The sequence below is a fragment of the Salmo trutta genome, chromosome 14, assembly GCF_901001165.1.
Source record: "Salmo trutta chromosome 14, fSalTru1.1, whole genome shotgun sequence".
Taxonomy (NCBI): Eukaryota; Metazoa; Chordata; class Actinopteri; order Salmoniformes; family Salmonidae; genus Salmo; species Salmo trutta.
The window spans coordinates 49,537,120-49,561,409 of record NC_042970.1 but is presented as its reverse complement, the minus strand read 5'-3'; the positions used below and the strand labels follow the sequence as shown (position 1 = coordinate 49,561,409).

At 41.4% G+C, this 24,290-nt stretch overlaps 1 protein-coding gene across 3 annotated transcripts in view; it reads right to left on the bottom strand.

The window, feature by feature from the left end:
• Positions 1 to 1,627: 1,627 nt before the first annotated feature.
• LOC115208315 (histone deacetylase 7) overlaps positions 1,628 to 24,290 on the bottom strand; it is a 97,657-nt gene continuing 74,994 nt past the window's right edge. For all 3 annotated transcript variants that reach the window (XM_029776263.1, XM_029776265.1, XM_029776264.1), the window contains 5 exons: positions 11,743 to 11,861; positions 7,875 to 8,008; positions 6,824 to 6,908; positions 5,369 to 5,522; positions 1,628 to 3,705 (listed from right to left, as the gene is read on the bottom strand). In XM_029776263.1, coding sequence (XP_029632123.1) covers positions 3,660 to 3,705; positions 5,369 to 5,522; positions 6,824 to 6,908; positions 7,875 to 8,008; positions 11,743 to 11,861 — 538 coding nt within the window. In that variant the 3' untranslated portion in view covers positions 1,628 to 3,659. The remainder of the gene's footprint in view (positions 3,706 to 5,368; positions 5,523 to 6,823; positions 6,909 to 7,874; positions 8,009 to 11,742; positions 11,862 to 24,290) is intronic.

The window sequence follows — 24,290 nt, the reverse complement described above, 5'->3', positions numbered from 1 at the left end:
CAACGCATAACCAGAGCCACGCTGTCTGCACTCCAGGACATTTACAACACTCAGTATCCGCCTGGTAAGGAAGGCCAAAGAGATCATCAAGGACTTCAGCCACCTGAGTCACAGTCTGTTCACTCTGCTACCATCTAGCAGACAGAGACAGTACAGGTGCATCAGAGCCGGGACCGAGAGTCTGAAAAACAGCTTCTATCACCAGGCCATCAGACTGTTGAACAACCATCACTAGCCAGCTACCTGCCCGGTACTCTACCCTGCACCTTGAGACTAATGCCCCATGTACCGTGCATTCGGATCAATCTACACACAATACCCCATAATGACAAAGTGAAAAAACTGGGTTTTATAATTTTTTGCAATGGTATAAAAAAAAACAAAAAAATACTTTATTTACATAAGTATTCAGACCCTTTGCTATGAGACTCGAAATTGAGCTCAGGTGCATCCTGTTTCCATTGATCATCCTTGATGTTTCTACAACTTGTTCAGATTCCACCTGTGGTAAATTCAATTGATTGGACATGATTTGGAAAGGCAAACACTTGTTAATATAAGGTCCCACAGTTAACACTGCATGTCAGAGCAAAAACCAATCCTTGAGATTGAAGGAATTGTCCGTAGAGCTCAGAGACAGGATTGTGTTGAGGCACAGATCTGGGGAAGGGTACCAAAACATTTCTGCAGCATTGAAGGTCCCTAAGAACACAGTGACCTCCATCATTCTTACATGGAAGAAGTTTGGAACCATCAAGACTCTTCGTAGAGCTGGCCACCTGGCCAAACTGAGCAATTGGGGAAGAAGGGCCTTGGATCAGGGAGATGACCAATAACCTGATGGTCACTCTGACAGAGCTCCAGAGTTCCTATGTGGAGATGGGAGAACCTTCCAGAAAGACAACCATCTCTTCAGCACTCCACCAATTAGGCCTTTATGGTAGAGTGGCCAGACAGAGGCCACTCCTCAGTAAAAGGCACATGACAGCCCGCTTGGAGTTTGCCAAAAGGCACCTAAAGGACTCTCAGACCATGAGAAACAAGATTCTCTGGTCTGACTAAACAAAGATTGAACTCTTTGGCCTGAATGCCAAGTCTGGAGAAAACCTGGCATCATCCCTACAGTGAAGCATGGTGGTGGCAGCATCATGCTGGGGGGGATGTTTTTCAGCGGCAGGGACTGGGAGACTTGTCAGGATCGAGGGAAAGATGAACGGAGCAAAGTAGAGAGAGATCCATGATGAAAACCTGCTCCAGAGCGCTCAGGACCTCAGACTGGGGTGAAGGTTCACCTTCTAACAGGACAACGACCCTAAGCACACAGCCAAGACAACGAAGCAGTGGCTTCATGACAAGTCTCTGAATGTCTTTGAGTGGCCAGACTTGAACCCAATCGAACATCTCTGGAGAGACCTGAAGATAGCTGTGCAGCGACGCTTCCCATCCAACCTGACAGAGCTTGAGACGATCTGCAGAGAAGAATGGGAGAAACTCCCAAAATACAGGTGTGGCGAGCTTGTAGTGTCATACCCAAGAAGACTCAAGGATTTAATCACTGCCAAATGTGCTTCAACAAAGTACTGAGTAAAGGGTCTGAAAACGTATGTAAATGTGATATTTCAGTTAGTTTTTTTTTTTTATACATTTGCAAAAATTTCTAAAAACCTGTTTTTGCTTCGTCATTAAGGGGTATTGTGTGTTCTCGTTCTGTCATTTCTTTATTTCTTTTTTGGATTATTTGTATATTTGTATTGTATTTGTATGACATTCTACTGCACTGTTGGAGCCAGTCAAATCAAATCAAATGTTATTGGTCACATATTTAGCAGATGTTATTGCAGGTGTAGCGAATAAGCATTTCACTGTACCTGTTATAACACCTGCAAATCTGTGTATGGGACCAATACATTTTGATTTGCATTTGATTTGACATCCATAAACATTTATTTTGTGTGTGGTCAAGCGTTGAGTAGGACTTCTCCGTACAGTATGACGGTGTGTGTAATTGGCTGAAACAGCTTTGGAACGTTTGATCCGACTGCCTGTGTTTCCTGATTGAATTGTCTCACTGATCATATGATTAATTCCTAATAACTTTTATCACTAGAATGATAAAGAATGTGAAGATGCCCTCAACTGCTGTCTGAAAGGGAGTGTTAACAAAGTCTTACCCTCACTTTTGCATGTTTTTTTTTAAGGAAAACAACTATAAAACCTATCAGGGCCTTGCACAGACCTTTCAGGGGGCAGGTGCTCCCCCCCCAAAAAATGGCACCCCCCTACCAAAAAAAATACTAATAATTCATATCTTGAAATTCCTAACATACCAAATGCCTCTGTTGTGAAAATGTTTAAATTTTTTAGCATAGTAAGGCCAGTAGTATTGTTAAATCTCTGTACATGGCAGACTGGGAAACTGGTACAACCGGGCGTGTGGGTTGGCACAACCAATGGACGGGGTGTGAGGTGGCGTACTTGACGACGTCACGACGACTTGCGGGCAGTAGGTTCTGAACCACAATGACAAAAAATGTTTACAAAAAATACATTTTTGGGGAAATTATACCACCACCCAAAAGGCCACTTTGGAGACTGGAAGGGAAAAGGGGCATATGCTTTGCACAGGTAGAGCCCTATCTGTGCACGTGAATCATAGGGTTCGCTATGTGATAATAAAAAAATATGACCATTATGTATTGACATTTGCAATACAATATGCAATAGATAAAACTTACAATAATTCAATCAGCTTAAAAACACAAGTATGATCATGTATATGTTTTATCACCAATCCCAGGAGAGCTTCAATGTGGTCTATACTGTCATTCTCTCCTTGGTTCACATTACAAAATGCACAGTGCAAAAAAAAGTCTGTACAAAATTCTCAGTCTCCTCTCTCTTTTTCTTCATTTTGTTGGCGACGCATAAATACGAATGACATCATCAGAACGAGATGCGTTTTAGGTGTCCCCTGGTGAGTGTCCAATGTCTGTTTTCCTTCATAGTGACTTCCTGTGGGGACGTGGGACAACTTCCTACTTCCTTTTGTGATTCGGCTCTGTCGGCCTGGCGATGCTCCGCGGTAACCTGTGACCGAGGCAAAAAAAAGTTGTCCTCCTCCCCAGAGACACTCTGTTCACAGCCTGCCGTCTAGCTGGTCTTTGTCAAGTCACTTCATGATACAAGTCAAGTCGTAACCTCCCCAGTGGTGTTTGAAAGCGGTTTGGAGTAAGGATGTATATTTCACCCTTCCAGTTTCTGCTCAGGTCTGGTGCTCCTCTCCTTCTGTGTCCTCACAATTCAAAATGTTATATGGTAATGGGGGAGTAACACACCTGGAAAGGCACGGAGTGGCATGTCAAGAACACAAGTGTTCATTGTCCTTCCTCTTGGTCCTCCTTTTCCCTGTTCATGGGATGTCTTCTCGGTGTGTGGTTAAGTTGTGGTCGAAGCGAGTGGTCTTAGTAAGGCCAGTAGTACTGTGTTCTGATGAGGTGTAGGAGTGTGTGAGGCGTACACTAGTCAGTTTGACTATAGAGGTCAGAATGTGGTCTGTACAGTGACAACTGGAGGCAGTGGATTCTGGTCAAGTGAAGCAGCGCCGAGTGGATGACAGTGTGTTTGTCTGTGATGATAGGTTTATCAGAAAGTGCACTTGTCTACATGGAGTCACAGTCCCCCTCCATGAGTTCATCTCTGTGTGTCCTGAATAGCAGGGAGAGAGGAGAGAATAGATTTATATAGCATTCTGGTGAGTAGCCTATTGTAGTATTGCAGCGTTAATGTTGTATCTTTCCACAGGATACAGATGTTGCAAATAGTTCTAGAGAATACTGATGCAAGTACCTTTAAGCAAATAGATGTGATGCATATGTTTGAAGACAACACCTGTTTAAATCGGGTTTTAAAGGGAGAGGGATGGTGGTGTCAATGTTGTGTCTTTTGTCAGGGCGTTGTATAGCTAATGGGCAAACGGAATGCCATACCTTGAGAAATATGAATGTATTTTTGTTTTCTCACACTCTCTTCCAAAGAAATTAGAACACTAATTGATTTATCTTCTGGTTCAAAAGCCTAGGGATTAGTGTTGGAAAATAGCACTAATCAAAAGCAGAATGGTGATATTCAGCTGACAGCTGAGGGCTTAATATTTGAAATGTAGTAAGGCAATGTTTTAATTGAATACATATTTTTAAAAAACGGGTGGTTCACCGATGTTTTTCCGCATACCTACAGTAGGCTGCCAGCTTTCAGTCTAGGAAAGACAATGCTAGGCAGAGGCTGCTGAAAGTAACTAAACAACCTAAATTTGCACTTAGGTCAAAAAACAAGCCTACATTTGAAGTTTGATTGAACCATCCCTTTAACTATAATTTCATGTCATAACACTTCACTTAATATTTCATTATGTTATATTGATATCATATGCGACTACAGGGTGTCAGTGATGTTACCTGTCTGTCTGGACGTCTTGAGTGAACCATCCCTTTTAATATAATTTCACGTTATCACTTCACATGATACTATATTATCTTGAAATTATATGAGATGACATTGTGTCAGTGCTGTTCCTACATGGTGTCAGTGCTGTTACTACATGGTGTCAGTGCTGTTACTAATTGGTGTCAGTGCTGTTACTAATTGGTGTCAGTGCTGTTACTACATGTTGTCAGTGCTGTTACTACATGGTGTCAGCGATATAACTACATGTTGTCAGTGCTTCTGTTGGCCTGGTCTTGTTTGATGTTCTTAGAATGTAGAGTTTTTAAAACTCCATTCTGATTCTTATTTTTGTGAGATCGATGCGCAGTTTCTCTAGTGATAAATCAGATCAAAACCGAAATGTGTGATGTAGTAGGGAGTTATAGTTTCTAAGAGGCCAATATTCTACATCATTTAGAAAGTGTGGTAATTAACTACAACGACCATAATCCATTTCGCACCTACTTGTCCGGTCTGTGTGGGACACGGAGAAGGAGAGAAGAGCGTGCGATCGAGAGGGATAGAAAGCATTTGCCTCACAAGGTATCTCTACCTAAAACTACATGATCTAAACGACTGATAGTTGGTATTCAGCAGTCATTAAAGTATGCCTTATTTAATTTGAAGACCCTTATTTACTTTGAAGACAGTAAAGTCATATGAATAAAGGATGGCTAATAAGCAGAAACGGGCAATCACTACCATCATGGGACTGTTATTGTTTTATTCTGTGTTCAGCCCACATAACGCACAGTGCATTTAATGTCCACCTTTTTAAAAAAAAACGAAATCGAAAACCGTGACTATTTCAAATAAATGATCAAACTGAAGACGAACCGACCTAAAAAAAAAAAAAACGCAAATCGCTCAGCACTAGTACTGTTACCTGTCTGTGGTGAGGCTAGCCATGGAGAGAGAGGCCATGGCGGACAATGTGTTGTTGTGGTCCTCTGAGTTCCGTCTCACACTCTGTCCCTGGGCTTGCAGGTAGGACTGATCCACTGTGTGGGCCACTGCCCTCAACGACTGCCAGTACTCACCTGGATAGAGAGGGAGAGAAATAGAGAGCGAGAGTGAGAGAGATGGAGAGAGTTTTTTGGGGGGTTGGGTATCATGTTGCCTCCGTGACGAGTACTGTCTTAAAAATGTAGCTACTCTGTCTTTGAAATGTGTGAACTGTATTCTATTAAGCAATATTGCAGCTACAGTAATACGTGTCTGTGTGTGGTCGGAATAATGGACCAATACGGCCATTTTAATTCAGCATTAGTGTAATTTAAATCGCACAAGTATATCACAAAAACACACATTATGCCACATTCACATGTCATCAATCCCATCTTCAGAACAAGCTTGATTTATACAATATTTTGAGTTGCATGTGTGATTCTGACATTAACATAAATCAATACGGGTTCATACTTCTCATCTTCTCAAGCTCTTTTCGTTTAGGACATGCGTGTGTCTCTTGACACATGGCGGAAGGAAAATAAATCATTGGATATTTGTGTGTTGAAGAGCCTCGGTGTGTGTGATGTGTGTGTAAGAGAGCGAGAGGGGGCCATAGTGTGTTTGCGTGTGTGCACGCATGTGTGTGTTCCCAGTATTCACCACACATATATTTCACCCTCTGCCTAAATGAAGGGGCTTAACATTCTTGTGGCTTTGCAAATATTTTGTATTAATCTAATTGGATTGGGATAACATTTGTGCGCAATCAAGAGGGGATGTTGTGAAGGTCGTGTGCCAGAGAAGTGTTTGAAGATAATTGGAGCCAGGAAGGCTCTCTCTCTGTGTGTGTGCGTGTGTGTGCGCGTGTGCGTGTGTCAGAGAGAGAGAGAGAGGGAAGGAAAGAATGAGAAGGAAGGAGGGATGAAGGCAGGAGAAAGGGATGGGATGGAGAGAGAGGTGGCCGGAGAGAGAAATGACAGCAAGACAGATGGAGAGGAGAAGAGATACTACAGATAGAGGGATAAAATAAATAGAATGACCGAGGCTGGAGTGGTGGAGATGGAAGAGATGTGGGAAAGAGTGGATGGAACAAGAGAGGTGTACAGGGAAGGCTTGAAGAAAAACAACGAGAGAGAGAGGGACATGCAGAGTAAGAGAAGTAAAGGAAGACAGAGAGAAAAGAAGATGGGGAGAGGGGGTTGAGAAAGAGAAGTGAAAAATAAAAACAGCAAGAGAGAGACTTGAGGTGGTGTAAGAAAGTGAGAGAGACTGAGCTAGAGGGAAGATACTCTAGAGTGAAAGACAGATTGGCAGAGGGAAGAGCGAGGAAGACAGTAAGACAATGACAATGAGAGAGAAAGTAGATTAGTGTTTATCATCAGATGTTTACCCTGGGCCTGTATGACTCTCTGTAGAGAGAGGACAGCGTTGCGACAGGGTCTCCTCTCCAGAACCGCTTGAGACAGGGGCTCCACCTGGAAGGGAACACACAGAGGACGCGGGGGGGGGGGGGGGGGGGGGGGCGTCAAACATTGGAGTAAAACATCACACACACACAGACAGGCACTCAAACCCACATCCGCGTTGCACGCACAAACATAGCACGCTACACGCACACACAAAAGTGGTACTGCATGGCTAGAGCAAAAGCCTGAACCCACAACAGGGTAAGACTACCCAACACTGCCCTAGACAATAATATAAAGGTCAGCAATGTTCTGTTCTCCCTAATAGTTATGGTTAGGATTTAGGGAGGGGTAAGATCCTAGATCTGTGCCTAAGGGGCAACATCCTGCCTGCAGGGTAAAGGCATCGGCACGCTTCAGTTCGGCTGGCGGCTAGCCGAAGTTGGCTAGGCGAACCGAAAGAGTGTGCTCGCATACTCCCTTAAAAGACCTTCGCTTGAAAAACAAGAAAAAAATGGCAATAGTACTGTTTGGCCATTTTGAGAAGCTGTAGCCACTTCCTCAAAATAGTCAGAATTAATCTACGATAACTCAAGGTATCTATAATTAATTTTGACGTTTTTTTGCAGAGGAGATCTTAGTCGCGCAATTTTACATCTGACTAAGATGTTTAGTGCAGCATTTCTCAATGAAAACATGTGCATAAAAACGAGTCGAATAAAAACGTTGAATGAAAACAAAGACTTTATTGAAGAATCCCTACAGTTGACCAATCACAGACGAAAGGGCGTACACTTCGACTCTTCAACTTTGGCTGGCCTCGAAAAAAAATGTGGTGTACTCGAACAGCCGAAAAAACCCTTACCGAAGTCCAAAACTAACAAAAACGTCACAAAATGTCATCATAATATATGCACAAACTCTTCTGAACTGTTTCGGCTGGGAAGCCCTAGATGCTGATCGAAGGTCAGCATTGTGTTTTTCCCCCTTATGGCTAGGGTTAGAATTTACAGAGGGTTAAGCTGGTCTACTGACCTGAGTGCCTAGCAGGATGCGGACGCAGGCCTCCGACGCATCGCAGATGGCCGTGAGGTCGTGACCCCCCTCCAGTGCCATGACAACCCGGCCCCCCGCCAGCCCCATCAGCTGACGTGTCAGGAAGCCAAAACCTGAGGGAGAGATACATTTAAACACTTTATTAGAATTCACAAACTAAAATGAAAAGGGTTAAAACATTCCAAAGGTCACAGATGCATGGATAAAATTGTTGATACAAAAAGCCCCTTCTTCTCCATGTTGCCAAGCACACACACAGGATGTGTGAGAACCCCGAGGAAAAGAGCTGTAATGCTGAAATGTGCTGTTTTTTAAAGGTACAGTGCCTTCAGAAAATACTGTATTCACACCCCTTGACTTATTCCACATTTTGTTGTGTTACAGTCTGCATTTAAAATGTATCCAGTTGAGATTGTATGTCACTGGCCTACACACCATACCACATAAGTGGAATTATGTTTTTACAAATTTTTATGAATTAATAAAAAATGAAAAGTTGAAATGTCTTGAGTCAATAAGCATTCAACCCCTTTGCTATGTCAAGCCTAAATAAGTTATTGAGTAAAAAGGTGCTTAATTAACAAGTCATATAATAAGTTGCATGGACTCTGTGCAACAATAGTGTTCAACATGATTTTTGAATGACTAGGTCATCTACAGTTTCAAACACAGATTCAACCACAAAGACCAGGGAAGTTTTCCAATTCCTCACAAAGAAGGGCACCTATTGGTAGATGGGTAAAAAAAAAAAGAAGAGAAATTGAATATTCCTTTGAGCATGGTGAAGTTATTGATTACACTTTGATGGTGTATCAATACAACCAGTCACTACAAAGTAACAGGGGTTCTTCCTAACGCCGTTGCCGTAAAAGAAAGGAAACCGCTCAGTGATTTCACCATGAAGCCAATGGTGATTTTAAAACAGTTACAGTATAAGGGCTGTGATAGGAGAAAACGGAGGATGGATCAACAACATTGTAGTTACTCCACAATACTCACCTAATTGACAGAGTGAAACGAAGGATGCCTGAACACAATAAAAAATATTCTTAAACATGTATCCCTGTTTCCGACAAGGCACTAAAGTAATATTGCAAAAAATGTGGCAAAGCAAATCACTTTTTGTCCTGAATACAAAGTGTTATGTTTTGGGGAAATCCAATACAACACATTACTAAGTACCACTCTCCATATTTTCAAGTATTGTGGTGGCTGCATCAAGTTATGGATATGTGTCATAGGCGTCGATGAACGGTGACCAAAATGCAGCGGGTATAGTGCTCATCTTTCTTCTTTATTTGAAAGAACACTCAAAACAAAATAAACAGACAACGAAACAGTTCCATAAGGCACACAGGCTATACAGAAAATAACCACCCACAAAAACACAGGAAAAAACAGGCTGCCTAAGTATGGCTTCCAATCAGAGACAACGAAAGACACCTGCCTCTGATTGGAAGCCATACCTGGCCACACATAGAAAAAGAAACATAGAAATAGAAAACTAGAACCAAAATCCCCTAGAACCAAAAAACACAAAACAAACACCCCCTGCCACGCCCTGACCATACTACAATTACAAATGACCCCTTTACTGGTCAGGAAGTGACAATATGCTTGTAATCATTAAGGACTGGGGAGTTTTTCAGGATAAAAAAAAAACGGAATGAAGATAAGTACAGGCATATTCCTAAAGGAAAACCTGGTTCAGTCTGCTTTCCACCATACACTGGGAAATGAATTCAATTTTCAGCAGGACAATAACCTAAAACACAAGGCCAAATCTACACTGGAGTTGCTTACCAAGAAGACAGTGAATGCTTCTGAGTGGCCTAGTTACAGTTTTGACTTAAATCTGCTTAAAAATCTATGGCAAGACTTTAAAATGGCTGTCTAGCAATGATTAACAATCAATTTGACAGAGCTTGAAGAATTTTGAAAAGAATGGGCAAAAACTGTACAATCCAGGTGTGCAAAGCTTTTCAGTGACTTACCCAGAAAGATGCACAGCTGTAATCGCTGCCAAAGGTGATTCTAACATGTATTGACTCAGAGGTGTGAATAATTATGTAAATTAGATATTTCTGTATTTCATTTTCTATAAATTTGCTCAAATTTCTAAAAACAAGTTTTCACTTTGTCATTATGGGGTATTGTGTGAGAAAAAAAAGATTTTATAAATGTTTAATTCATTTGAACATAATGTGGAATAAGTCAAGGTGTCACGACTTCTACCGAAGGTGGCTCCTCTCTCTGTTCGGGTGGCGCTCGGCGGTCGTCGTCGCCGGTCTACTAGCTGCCACCGATCCTTTTTTCCTTTTCGTTTGGTTTTGTCTGTCTTTTGTTGCACCTGTTTTTAGTTGGGTAATTAGTGGGGTATTTAGTCTCGCTTGTCTAGGTTGGGTTCGTGCGGGATTGTTTGTTGTTACCTGTTGTGGGTTTTGGGGTTACGTTTATTTTTTTCTTTGTCTATTGTGGGCTTGTGTTTTTCTCTGGACTGCGTCCCAGCCCTTTTTGAAGGTGGACATTTAATGTCTGGTTTGTTTCATACCTGTTCATGGTATTTTTGGACTCTGGAATAATAACGCTCTGCGAGTGCAATTTTGGTCTCCTGCGCCTGACTTCTCCCCCTCCCCACCACTCCTTGAGAGCAGTGAAACAAGGGGTATGAATACTTTCTGAAGACACTGTATACCCCTTGATTTATTCCACCTTTTGTGTTAGAGCTTGAACTCAAAATGGATAAAATATATTTTTTTCTCACTTGTCTACACACAATACCCCTTAATGACATGGTCAAAACTTGACTTATTCCACATTTTGTTGTGTTACAGCCTGAATTCAAAATGGATAAAATCTTATTTTCTTTCCTCACCTATCTAAACACAATGCCCCATAATGACAAAGTGAAAACTTGTTTTTACAAAGTAGACTCAGTGATATGACATCATCACACAGTGGGGCGACTTCCTGCTCACAGACATAAACATCAAATCTGCCAAGACTGACACGGTTTGCTCTTTGTCAGGAACTAATACAGACAAAACTACTGAATAAACCCTGTGAAATATAGAACAGTCTGATCGACGAAGTAGAAATCATAAGATAGTTAGGATGAGGTAGAAATAGGTTGCTCTAAGAACAGTATAGAAGGTTAATTTCAACCTGTAAGATCTATAGAAGGTAGAGTAAGGTATTAATTTACCTTCACAATCACATTTTCGCTCTATTTGATATCTATTCTAATCAAGCCGTTTTGGATTGGCTCAGCTAGAGCCAATGGTGAACCAGTAAAGATAGCTAGCTTGATTCTTATTGTGCCAGCTAAAAGTAAAAGGTTGGAAAATAAACCATCTGAATGAATGGCATTTAAATTCCCACAGGTGATAAAACTAATTTGAATAAAAGTAATAATAGAGAACAATTTGAGTACTTTGCTACATCAATCCTTTTGATTTGCTTTGAAATGGGAAAACACCAAGGAATCAAAGATGGCTGCCAACATGAGATTATTGAACACTACTTTAAACAAACTGTAGCATAGGCTACTCAATTTGTGCAAGTTTATTTTACCACTGTTACATGTTTGACTCTCTAGCTATAAATAGGCAATGTACTGTAATAAAATCAAGCATTGTTATAAAGTAGTTAGATATTTGGAGAGGATTAGTATTTACAAAAACATTTCCATTAAGTCTCAATTATGCTTGTCAACTACAAAAAAATGTCATAATGTGTGATCCCATGAACTTTTGAATGTGTGTGTGCGTACGCTCAAACGTCTATTTGCATGTGTGTCCCTGCATATGATTCAGTGAGGAACTGACGAGGTGTTTAGTGAGCTTACACTTGGCCGACACTTTGTAGCCCCCCAGCGGCGCCGGATGTCCATTGACGGCATCGAAACCAGATGAGACCAGCACCATGTCAGGAGAGAACTCATGGGCAATCGGCATCACCACAGTCCTGGAGACAGACAGGAGAGAGAAATCAGACCGTTAAACCCATTGACAAGAAAGAGCCGTTCAAGTCTTCAACGCTGTTGTAGGTCAAGCACTCAAACTAGTACGTATTCCTAAATCGTCTGAAAATCATTTAAAACAGCATAGCTCATAAGGCGTAGTAAATGTGCTTATAATGCAGGGTATTCATAGAAAGTGTCCCAAAAAAAAGTAGTTAGATATTAGGAGAGGATGTATCTACGTGAGAAAGTAATTTCTGAGCCTGTGTGACAGAAGAACGTAGTTGCTAGCAAGAGCTTGACACGATTCTTCAGGGTCACAAGAGAATAGCATACTATATGTGACTTTGACCCTTTAACTGACTGTACATTTCACACCAGTCTTGGGCGGTATACAATTGAAGTCGGGAGATTACATACACTTAGGTTGGAGTCATTGAAACTCGTTTTTCAACCACTCCACACATTTCTTGCTAACAAACTATAGTTTTGGCAAGTCGATTAGGACATCTACTTTGTGCAAGACACAAGTCATTTTCCAACAATTGTTTACAGACATTATTTCACTTATAATTCACTGTATCACAATTCCAGTGGGTCAGAAGTTTACATGCACTAAGTTGACTATGCCTTTAAACAGCTTGGAAAATTCCAGAAAATTATGTCATGGTTTTAGAAGCTTCTGATAGGCTAATTGATACCATTTGAATCAATTGGAGGTGTACCTGTGGATGTATTTCAAGGTCTACCTTCAAACTCAGTGCCTCTTTGCTTGACATCATGGGAAAATCAAAAGAAATCAGCCAAGACATCAGGAAAAAAAAATGGTAGACCTCCACAAGTCTGATTTATCCTTGGGAGCAATTTCCAAACGCCTGAAGGTACCACGTTCATCTGTACAAACAATAGTACGCAAGTATAAACACCACACAACCACGCAGCCTTCATACCGCTCAGAATGGAGACGTGTTCTGTCTCCTAGAGATGAACGTACTTTGGAGCGAAAAGTGCAAATCAAACCCAGAACAACAGTAAAGGACCTTGTGAAGATGCTGGAGGAAACAGGTACAAAAGTATCTTTATCCACAGTAAAACGAGTCCTATATCAACATAACCTGAAAGGCCGCTCAGCAAGGAAGAAGCCACTGCTCCAAAACCGCCATAAAAAAGCCAGACTACGGTTTGCAACTGCACATGTGGACAAATATCATACTTTTTGGTCTGTCCTCTGGTCTGATGAAACAAAAATAGAACTGTTTGGCCATAATGACCATCGTTCTGTTTGGAGGAAAAAGGGGGAGGCTTGCAAGCAGAAGAACACCATCCCAACCGTGAAGCACGGGGGTGGCAGGATCATGTTGTGGGTGTGCGTTGCTGCAAGAGCTTGACACGATTCTTCAGGGTCACAAGAGAATAGCATACTATATGTGACTTTGACCCTTTAACTGACTGTACATTTCACACCAGGCTTGGGCGGTATACAATTGAAGTCGGGAGATTACATACACTTAGGTTGGAGTCATTGAAACTCGTTTTTCAACCACTCCACACATTTCTTGCTAACAAACTATAGTTTTGGCAAGTCGATTAGGACATCTACTTTGTGCAAGACACAAGTCATTTTCCAACAATTGTTTACAGACATTATTTCACTTATAATTCACTGTATCACAATTCCAGTGGGTCAGAAGTTTACATGCACTAAGTTGACTATGCCTTTAAACAGCTTGGAAAATTCCAGAAAATTATGTCATGGTTTTAGAAGCTTCTGATAGGCTAATTGATACCATTTGAATCAATTGGAGGTGTACCTGTGGATGTATTTCAAGGTCTACCTTCAAACTCAGTGCCTCTTTGCTTGACATCATGGGAAAATCAAAAGAAATCAGCCAAGACATCAGGAAAAAAAAATGGTAGACCTCCATTTCATGTTGTGGGATCATGTTGTGGGTGTGCGTTGCTGCAGGAGGGTTGGTGCACTTCACAAAATAGATGGCATCATGAGGCAGAAAAATTATGTGGATATATTGAAGCAACATCAAGACATCAGTCAGGAAGTTAAAGTTTGGTCGCAAATGGGTCTTCCAAATGGACAATGACCACAAGCATACTTCCAAAGTTGTGGCAAAATGGCTTAAGGACCACAAAGTTAAGGTATTAGAGTGGCCATCACAAAGCCCTGATCTCATTCCCGTAGAAAATCTGTGGGCAGAACTAAAAAAGCGTGTGCGAGCAAGGAGGCCTACAAACTTGACTCAGTTACACCAGCTCTGTCAGGAGGAATGGGCCAAAATTCACACAATTTACTGTGGAAAGCTTGTGGAAGGCTACCCAAAATGTTTGACCCATATTAAACAATTTAAAGGCAATGGTACCAAATAATAATTGAGTGTATGTAAACTTCTGACCCACTGGGAATGATGATGAAAGAAATAAAAGTTGAAATAAATAATTCTCTCTACTATTATTCTGACATTTCACATTCTTAAAATAAAGTGGTGATCCTAACTGACCCAAGACAGGGAATTCTTACTAGGATTAAATGTCAGGAATTGTGAAAAACTGAGTTTAAACGTATTTGTCTAAGGTGTATGTAAACTTCCGACTTCAACTGAAACATACAGTGAGGGAAAAAAGTATTTGATCCCCTGCTGATTTTGTACGTTTGCCCACTGACAATGATCAGTCTATAATTTTAATGGTAGGTTTATTTGAACAGTGAGAGACAGAATAACAACAAAAACATCCAGAAAAACGCATGTCAAAAATGTTATAAAATGATTTGCATTTCAGTGAGGGATATAAGTATTTGACCCCTCTGCAAAACATGACTTAGTACTTGGTGGCAAAACCCTTGTTGGCAATCACAGAGGTCAGACGTTTCTTGTAGTTGGCCACCAGGTTTGCACACATCTCAGGAGGGATTTTGTCCCACTCCTCTTTGCAGATCATCATTAAGGTTTCGAGGCTGATGTTTGGCAACTCGAACCTTCAGCTCTCTCCACAGATTTTCTATGGGATTAAGGTCTGGAGACTGGCTAGGCCACTCCAGGACCTTAATGTGCTTCTTCTTGAGCCACTCCTTTGTTGCCTTGGCCGTGTGTTTTGGGTCATTGCTGGAATACCCATCAACGACCCATTTTTAATGCCCTGGCTGAGGGAAGGAGGTTTTCACCCAAGATTTGACGGTACATGGCCCCGTCCATCGTCCCTTTGATGTGGTGAAGTTGTCCTATCCCCTTAGCAGAAAAACACCCCCAAAGCATAATGTTTCCACTTCCATGTTTGACGGTGGGGATGGTGTTCTTGGGGTCATAGGCAGCATTCCTCCTCCTCCAAACACGGCGAGTTGAGTTGATGCCAAAGAGCTCCATTTTGGTCTCATCTGACCACAACGCTTTCACCCAGTTGTCCTCTGAATCATTCAGATGTTCATTGGCAAACTTCAGACAGGCATGTATATGTGCTTTCTTGAGCAGGGAGACCTTGCGGGCGCTGCAGGATTTCACGAGGTGAGATCTTGCATGGAGCCCCAGGCCGAGGGAGATTGACAGCTCTTTTGTGTTTCTTCCATTTGCGAATAATCGCACCAACTGTTGTCACCTTCTCACCAAGCTGCTTGGCGATGGTCTTGTAGCCCATTCCAGCCTTGTGTAGGTCTACAATCTTGTCCCTGACATCCTTGGAGAGCTCTTTGGTCTTGGCCATGGTGGAGAGTTTGGAATCTGATTGATTGATTGCTTCAGTGGACAGGTGTCTTTTATACAGGTAACAAGCTGAGATTAGGAGCACTCCCTTTAAGAGTGTGCTCCTAATCTCAGCTTGTTGCCTGTATAAAAGACAGCTGGGAGCCAGAAATCTTTCTGATTGAGAGAGGGTCAAATACTTATTTCCCTCATTAAAATGCACATCAATTTATAACATTTTTGACATGTGTTTTTCTGGATTTTTTTGTTGTTATTCTGTCTTTCACTGTTCAAATAAACCTACCATAAAAATTATAGACTGATCATTTCTTTGTCAGTGGGCAAACGTACAAAATCAGCAGGGAATCAAATACTTTTTCCCCCTCACTGTATATACCCTGTACCGGGGTATTTGGAAATAGCCACGGGACGGTTTTCAATATCGTCAATACCGTTGTAACTATTTCTTTGAAGTTTTTCAATACATTTGAATATTTGTAGCTATTTTTTAAGTAAATACCTGCTGTCAAATTATGCAATGCGTTAGGAGATAAAGCAGATCGCGTTCTTATTTCACCTGTCACATTATTATTATTATTATTATTTTACGTTATGAATTGTACTTAGTTCTCCAGCACAGTTGAGCCAGTCACGTGTTTGTTTGTAAATAGCACAATGGGAGAAAGCGGGAGCAGGTGAGTAAAGCTGTGTCACAGGGGTCATGTTTTATATTGAAAGTCAACAGTGTTTTTCTGCTTCATTAGAGTGATCAGGGACGTGCAACTATAGTCTATAGTTTTCCTTCACAGAAAATATGTTAGTGCACCACATTCTACATAATATAGCTTCATTTTCATCAGATGACAACAGAAGAGCAATGCTATTTGGCTGGCAGCCACACAAGTAGATGAGCTTACAATGAAAAAGCAAGTATTTTTTGTCAAAGACTATGCATGGCCTTCATATGTCTAATGTTTAAGCTTATAGAAAGAATGTAACCAGCTACATTTCCTAATGTTTTGCGTAAATTTTATTTTGCATTTTACCAGAGAAAAATAGGTTGGCTACACCGAGAAAAGTACCAGAGAAAAGAAGCTACACATCAGTCTGAGCTCTGTCTGCTGATAGAATGCCAGTTGTGAATTCTCATCCGAGTTTAGAAGTGCAGCTGAAGCACAAAATGACTCTGATGCCGAGCAGAAATTACAATAAGAAGCATTTTAGATCTGCGTTTACAAAACGCAGCAAGATATTTCTTATGCGTTTTACATATTTTTCTGGCGTGAAAAATGCAGAATGTGTTACGTGTTAACATGACCCCTAGTTTAACTTGCTATCTAGGTACGTAGCTGAGTTAATAAGGTGACGGGGCATCATATTGTGTTAGTTTCTGACGTGTTTGAGAAGGCAAAGTTGCTATCTTGATTTCCTTGACTTTTTTCCTCCTCTCCGTTCTCCGCCTGTCTGCTAGTTTTTCTGGTGCCCCCTTGTGTACTAAACCGGTAATACCGTAAATCCCGAGATGAAAGAAGGACGGTATGACGATATGGAAATCTGGATACCGCACAACCCAATTTCAACTCCTTGGCTTTCCTGACACACAAAACATGCTGTGCTTTATTGCTTACTGTATATGACATGCTCTTGAAGAGAAAAGCGTGATGTAACATTTTTGGTTGGGAGAGATGTACAGTATGTGTATGACCACATGACAAGGCAATTCACAAATAAATCACTGACTACCAAGTCACATTGGGTAACATTTTGAAGAGACATGGTCAAATTAAACCCCATGTTCCACAGATCTAACTTGGTCCCAGATCAGTTTGTGCGGTCTCGCCAACACCTATGGTCATTGCGAAACAGCACAAATAAATCCAGAACCAGGCTACCATTGATCAGTCCAACTGTCTGAACCGTTTCAACAAACTCCTAGGTAACATACCCAGGTATGTGACACAATGTCCCGAGTGGCGCAGCGGTCTAAGGCACTGCATCTCAGTGCTAGAGGCGTCCCTACCGACACCCTGGTTTGAATCCAGGCTGTGTCACAACTGGCTGTGATTGGGAGTCCCCTAGGGTGGCACACAATTGGCCCAGCGTCGGCCATCATTGTTTTTAAGAATTTGTTATTAACTGATTTGCGTAGTTAAATAAAGGTCAAATATATATATATATATATATATATATTAAATTTTTTAATTAAAAGTAGATGAAATTTGAAATGCTAACCACATGGTGCTCTAACTCCAGCCTCACATAATAGACGGACAAACATTACATCAAATCGCACAGATACCATGTAGCCGAACGATAGTTACACAGCATTTACATATCTCTGTTTGATGACATTTCGTGTGAAAACACAGTCACTAAAACTGAATTAAAAAGAAACATTTGGACTCTTCCTTGAAATGTAATAATAGTTGTATGTGTCTTATATGCAGTGGCAAGGTACACTTGAGTACCTACTCCTTCTCTCTTTCTCTCTCCATCCCCCCCTCTGTCAACCCCTCCGTCCCCGTCCCCGTCTCTCTCTCTCTCTCTCTCTCTCTCTCTCTCTCTCTCTCTCTCTCTCTCTCTCTCTCTCTCTCTCTCTCTCTCTCTCTCTCTCTCTCTCTCTCTCTCTCTCTCTCTCTCTCTCTCTCTCTCTCTCTCTCTCTCTCTCTCTCTCTCTCTCTCTCTCTCTCTCTCTCTCTCTCTCTCTCTCTCTCTCTCTCTCTCTCTCTCTCTCGCCGCCAGTTCAAAGCGTTTCGGCGGGCGTCTGGTTCCCATTAGGGGCTCGTCCCTCTTCTCACGTCACTGACAGCCAGCCATCTGGGATCCATTGGGCTTAATTACGCCGTCTTTGGATTCCCTAACAATGCACCCCTCCCACGCCCCCCCCTCCCCATTTTTCCCCGCCATGCACTACCAGACCCTGCAGCCCGTGTTGTGGGGGTGCACCTCCTCATACACACACATGAATGTACATGCATGTGTACACGCACAAATACATACAGGCGTGCACGCACGCAATCACACACACACACGCAAATACACATGGTTGTGCACACCCGCACACAACCACACCAACAAACACACACACTTCCTCTTCAATACACACACACAAGTACCACCCCCTCCCACCAAGCTTCACAAAAATCCACCAGGCTATATCAACCTCCACCCATAAAAAACACTACCTCATCAGATTCTAACCCCTACCACTGACCCCCTGCGCCCCCACATACAGCCCCTTTACCTGACCCTCCTGCCTAGTACCACATACACACAACACGTTTTACCCCCAACTCCAAAGGAATCCACCAGATTATACTGAAATCCCCCCAAACCACTTCAAATCCTTTTCAACCAGAATCTACCCCTTCCCCTTTGACACACGCTATTTACCCCCCCCCCCCCCCCCCCACACACACACACACACACTATATACGGAAGAGAGGTTGCCATTTTGGAGGCAACCCAAGATCCCTCAGCCTCTGAATGGCAAGATGTGAAATAAACAGAACCGGTCCATTTCTATGCACCAGTACATATGCTTCTAACTGGGAGATTGAAATCTCAATCATGAATATGAATCAAATTAGAAAGATGGCAGGAAGAATGGAACCAGTCACTGCACTTATTACATTTACGGCCATTGCAGAAACTCTTCAAATTGGGTGCATCTTGTCTGGCTGTACAGAAAGTCTAGGGAAAAGTGGCTCAGTCACAGAGATTTTTCTTGCACAGAATCGACAAAATATTGCTTTACAGTGTTCGTTGGTGGAATACGGTGGGGGGGAACGCTGTGAAATAATTTTCACATGTAAATACGTGTTTTAAAGGTGAACTCCTGGGATTTTACATTAGGATTTTTCAATTCCACACCAGGATATAGCCTATAGGCATACAAGAAACAGTTGCTAGGTAACATGTACATGTAGGCTACTGGAAACTAAGTGATAGTTGCTAGGTAACATCTACCTGTATTGAGAGATACTGTAAAAAAAAAAGGTTGTTGGTAAGCTAAGAAAACATTACAGTAGAAAAAGTTACTAAGTTACGAGGTAACATCTGTATTAGGTAACATCTAGGTAACAAACACCTGTATTGATAACTACGTGAGATTTGCGAGATTACTGGGAACTACCTGTACACAAAACTAAGGTAGAGTTGCTAGTTAACATACACTTAAACTAAGGAACATTTACCAGTTTCATTTTTCCTTTTATACATCCAGTGAATCAACACAGACTATACTGCCTAAGTGGTTCTCAGATAGTTAGCAAATAGCATAGCATGCTAAGGGCAAACATTGGGCCTAGCGTCTGCCTGTTGCAACCGATGGCTTGTAACGGTACAGCATGGCTTTAGCCGTTAGCATCGTGAGTTTGACGAGCTTGGCCCACCCACGGTGTGTGTATGCACCATACAGACCTCACATACTGTTTAACTGCCTGGTGGCGAGCCAACACCGCTGACAGGAACGCTCAAAGTTCATTATGCTGTAAACCGAGCAGCTATTCATTCAGGGGCTGTGGCTTGAATGAAGTGGAAAGTGCGGTGCACAGAAAAAAAGACATTGGGACGCACTTCCATACAGTGGCATGGATTTACACCATGGGCTCTATTTCCGGCTGCCGTTAAGCCAGCACCATTGTCAAACACAAAATGTGAGCGGAAAAAGTATTTTAGCCAGCTACTGTTATTATTTTGGATATGCGTAAAACCCCTCATGTCCATAAACCCATCATGGTATGAGAGATGACTGATACCGCTGACCCTATTTAGAAACATTTAAGTTATTTTTCTGTTACAATTGCTCGTTTTCTGTTTCATGTGATTAAAAAACAAGCTCTCAGTAGGCTACCCTTACCCTAGGACTATTACAACGAAAGCTGTTTCAACAGCAATAAGTTGCGTGTATTTCTTATCCTGGCCATGCATTAGCCAAGGAGCCTATCTATAAAATATTTCTAGGTCACACTTTAGTTGGATAGTCCGGATAGTCCATCTGTAAATGCTCTACAGATGGTCATACTATCAACAAACTATCTGTTGATAAGCAACTGCTTGCTAAGGTTACGGTTAGGGTTAGGTTAAGAATAAGGGTTAGGGTTAATGTTAGCGCTAGGGTTGAATTTAGGATTAGGATAAGGGTTAAGGTTAGGGCTAGGGTTAGTAGATAGTTAGCTGAAATGTTACTGATAGTCTGTCTGTAGAGCATCTACAGACGGACTATTTAAACAAAGTGTTACCGGTTTCTAAATGGTTTACTCGTGAGTATTTTGCCATCATTCTTTGGCATTATTCACAATGAAAATAGGTCTACCTGCAGTACATACTCCATTCGGCTTGTATCCATCCCTGTTTCCAAAAAGTGTCTCTTGTCCATTTACCTAAGAAACATTCCATCGAAAATATGGAAATGATTCAGTCCTACTGTATAAGGCCATATCAACGGTAGGCCTAGGCTATATCTTGCTTATTGAGAATGTGCCTCACACATGCAATACAATTTACAGGAGCCTAGTGTCCTTTTGTTTAGGAGAAGTGTGATGCGTAAAGACATACTCGTTGAAGCCAATTTCAACAATGTTGACTGTCAACACTCCATTGCTTACTGCTCGTTACTGTAGCCTGCGCTATTTAATACACTGTAGTATCAATTCACAATGGACTAGGATGAGAATATTCTGTGCCCCCCCCCCTTACATAAAATAACTATAGTATTCCTATAGGATATTATAGGATTTCTATAGTAACCTATAGTGGGCTTATAGCGTCCTATAATATCTCTCTCCCTATATAATATTCTTAGAAGATTTCCTGCCAGATGTTTTCTGTAATAATACTCAATAGTACTTGCATAGCATTATCATGAATCAAAATCTCTATAGTATTCCTATAGTGAGTTTTTAGTAGCTCTCTTGCATACCTATCATGAATGCGGTTTTTTTCAATGACGAACATTGTGGTTCATTGTCATCACTGTCGTTCAGCTTCTTTGCCTTTTTTCTGCTTATTATACAGCATCTGTTATTTAAATATTTCCACAATGAAATAAATTGCATAACATTGCCCGTGTCTCAAAGCATGTGTAGATCCAACAAAGTCTCAACTCAAATTGAATAGATTGAAGAGCTACTTTTTATATGACTTATTTTTAAGTAACGTAAATCCTTAAAAAATGTACTCATACACTACATGACCAAAAGTATATGGACACTTGTTCGTCAAACATCTCATTCCAGAATCATGGGCATTAATATGGAGTTGTTCCCCCTTTGCTGCTATAACAGCCTCCCCTTTTCTGGGAAGGCTTTCCCCCTAGGACCAAAAGGCTCCTCAACAGCTTCTACCCCCAAGTAATTAGACTGCTGAACAATTCATAAATATTGCCACTGGACAATTTACATTGACCCCCCCCCCCCCTTGTACACTGCTGCTACTCGCTGTTTGTTTGTTACCTATGCATAGTCACTTCACCCCCACCTACATGTACAGATTACTTCAACTAGCCTGTACCCCTGCACACTGACTTGGTACCGGTACCCCCTGTATACAGCCTCGTTATTGTTATTCTTATTGTGTTACTTTTTTTATTACTTTTTATTTTAGCCTACTTGGTAAATATTTTCTTCTTCTTGAACTGCACTGTTGGTTAAGTGCTTGAAAGTAACCATTTCATGGTAAAGTCTACACTTCTTGTATTTGGCGCATGTGGCAAATAAAGTTCGATTTAATTTGATTTAGATCTTGTAACATTGCTGCAGGGTTAGGGTTAGGGTTGCTTCCATTCAGCCACGAGCATTAGTGAGGTCAGGCAATGATGTTGGGCTATTACACCTGGCTCACAGTCGGCGTTCCAATTTATCCCAAAGGTGTTCAGGGTTCTGTGCAGACAAGTCAAGTTCTTCAACACCAACCTCGACAAACCATGTCTGTATGGACCTCGCATTATGCACGGGGGCATTGTCATGCTAAAACAGAAAAGGGCCTTCCCCAAACTGTTGCCACAAAGTTGGAAGCACAGAATCATCTAGAATGTCATTGTATGCTGTAACGTTAAGATTTATCTTCACTGGAACTAAGGGGCCCAGCCCGAACCATGAAAAACAGCCCCAGACCATTATTCCTCCTCCACCAAACTTTAAAGTTGACACTATGCATTGGGGCAGGTAGCATTCTCCCAACCTCCGCCAAACCCAGATTAGTCCGTCGGACTTCCAGATGTTGAAGCGTGATTCATCACTCCAGAGAACACGTTTCCACTGCTCGAGAGTCCAATGGCGGCGAGCTTTACACCACTCCAGCTGAGGCTTGGTATTGCGCATGGTGATCTCAGGCTTGTGTGAGGCTGCTCTGCCATGGAAACCCATTTTATGAAGCTCCAGACGAACAGTTATTGTGCTGACGTTGCTTCCAGAGGTAGTTTGGAACTCGGTAGTAAGTGTTGCAACCCCGTTAATAATGTCATAGTAATACGTGTACACACTCCCTTACATAAATAGACCCACCGAAGTCAAAAGAGATTGGCTGGTATTGATGCGTTTATATACATCTGTGAGCAAGTTTCTGATAAAGTCAGGCCTCTATTGTTAGGCTACTATTGTTGGTCCAAGTTTGTCTGTAACATAAAAAAAGGGGAAATAGTTGCTGTGAAAAACGGTAATACAGTTTTTTGCTCATGTTTGGGTCCCCTGTGTTGCCAACCAGAAATATGGGAGAATGTGAGACTCAGAAAGTATTCACACCCCTTGACCTTTCCCACATTTTGTTGTGTTAGAGCCTGAATTTAAAATGGATTAAATGTATATATATTTTTTTGTCACTAGCCTACACACATATAATGTCAAAGTGGAATTATGTTTTTCAATTTTCTTTTAACAAATTAATTAAAAATGAAAAGCTGAAATGTCTTCAATCAATACATATTCAACCCCTTTGTTATGGCATGCCTAAATAAGTTCAGGAGTAAACATTTGCTTAACAAGTCACATAATAAGTTGTATGGACTCACTCGGTGTGCAATAATAGTGTTTAATATGATTTTTGAATGACTACCTCATCTCTGGACCCCTTGCTCTTGTGCTTAGTTGAGCAGTGCATTTCAAACACAGATTCAGCCACAAAGACAGAGCCACAAAGGGAGGTTTCCAATGCCTCACAAATAAGGGCACCTATTGAGCAGACATTGAATATCCCTTTGAGCATTGTGAAGTTATTAATACACCTAGTCACTACCAAGATACAGGCTTCTTTCCTGACTCAGTTGCTGGAGAGGAAGGACAATGGTGACTTTAAAAGTTACAGTTTAAAAGCTGTGATAGGAAGAATCTGAGGAAGAATCTGAGGATGAATCAACAACATTCTAGTTACTCCACAATACTAACCTAATTGGCAGAGTGAAAAGAAGAAAGCCTGTACAGAATTTAAAAAAACTCCCAAACATGCATCCTGTTTACAATAAGGCACTAAAGTAATATTGCAAAAAATGTGGCAAAGCAATTAACTTTTTGTCCTGAACACAAAGTGTTACGTTTGGGGGAAATCCATTATAACGCATTACTGAGTACGACTCTCTATATTTTCAAGCATAGTGGTAGCTGCATCATGTTATTGGTATGCTTGTAATTGTAAAGGACTGGCCAGTTTTTCAGGATAAAAAATAAACAGAATGGAGCTAAGTTCAGGCAAAATCCTAGAAGAAACCCTGGTTCAGTTTGCTTTCCACTAGACACTGGGAAATGATTTCACCTT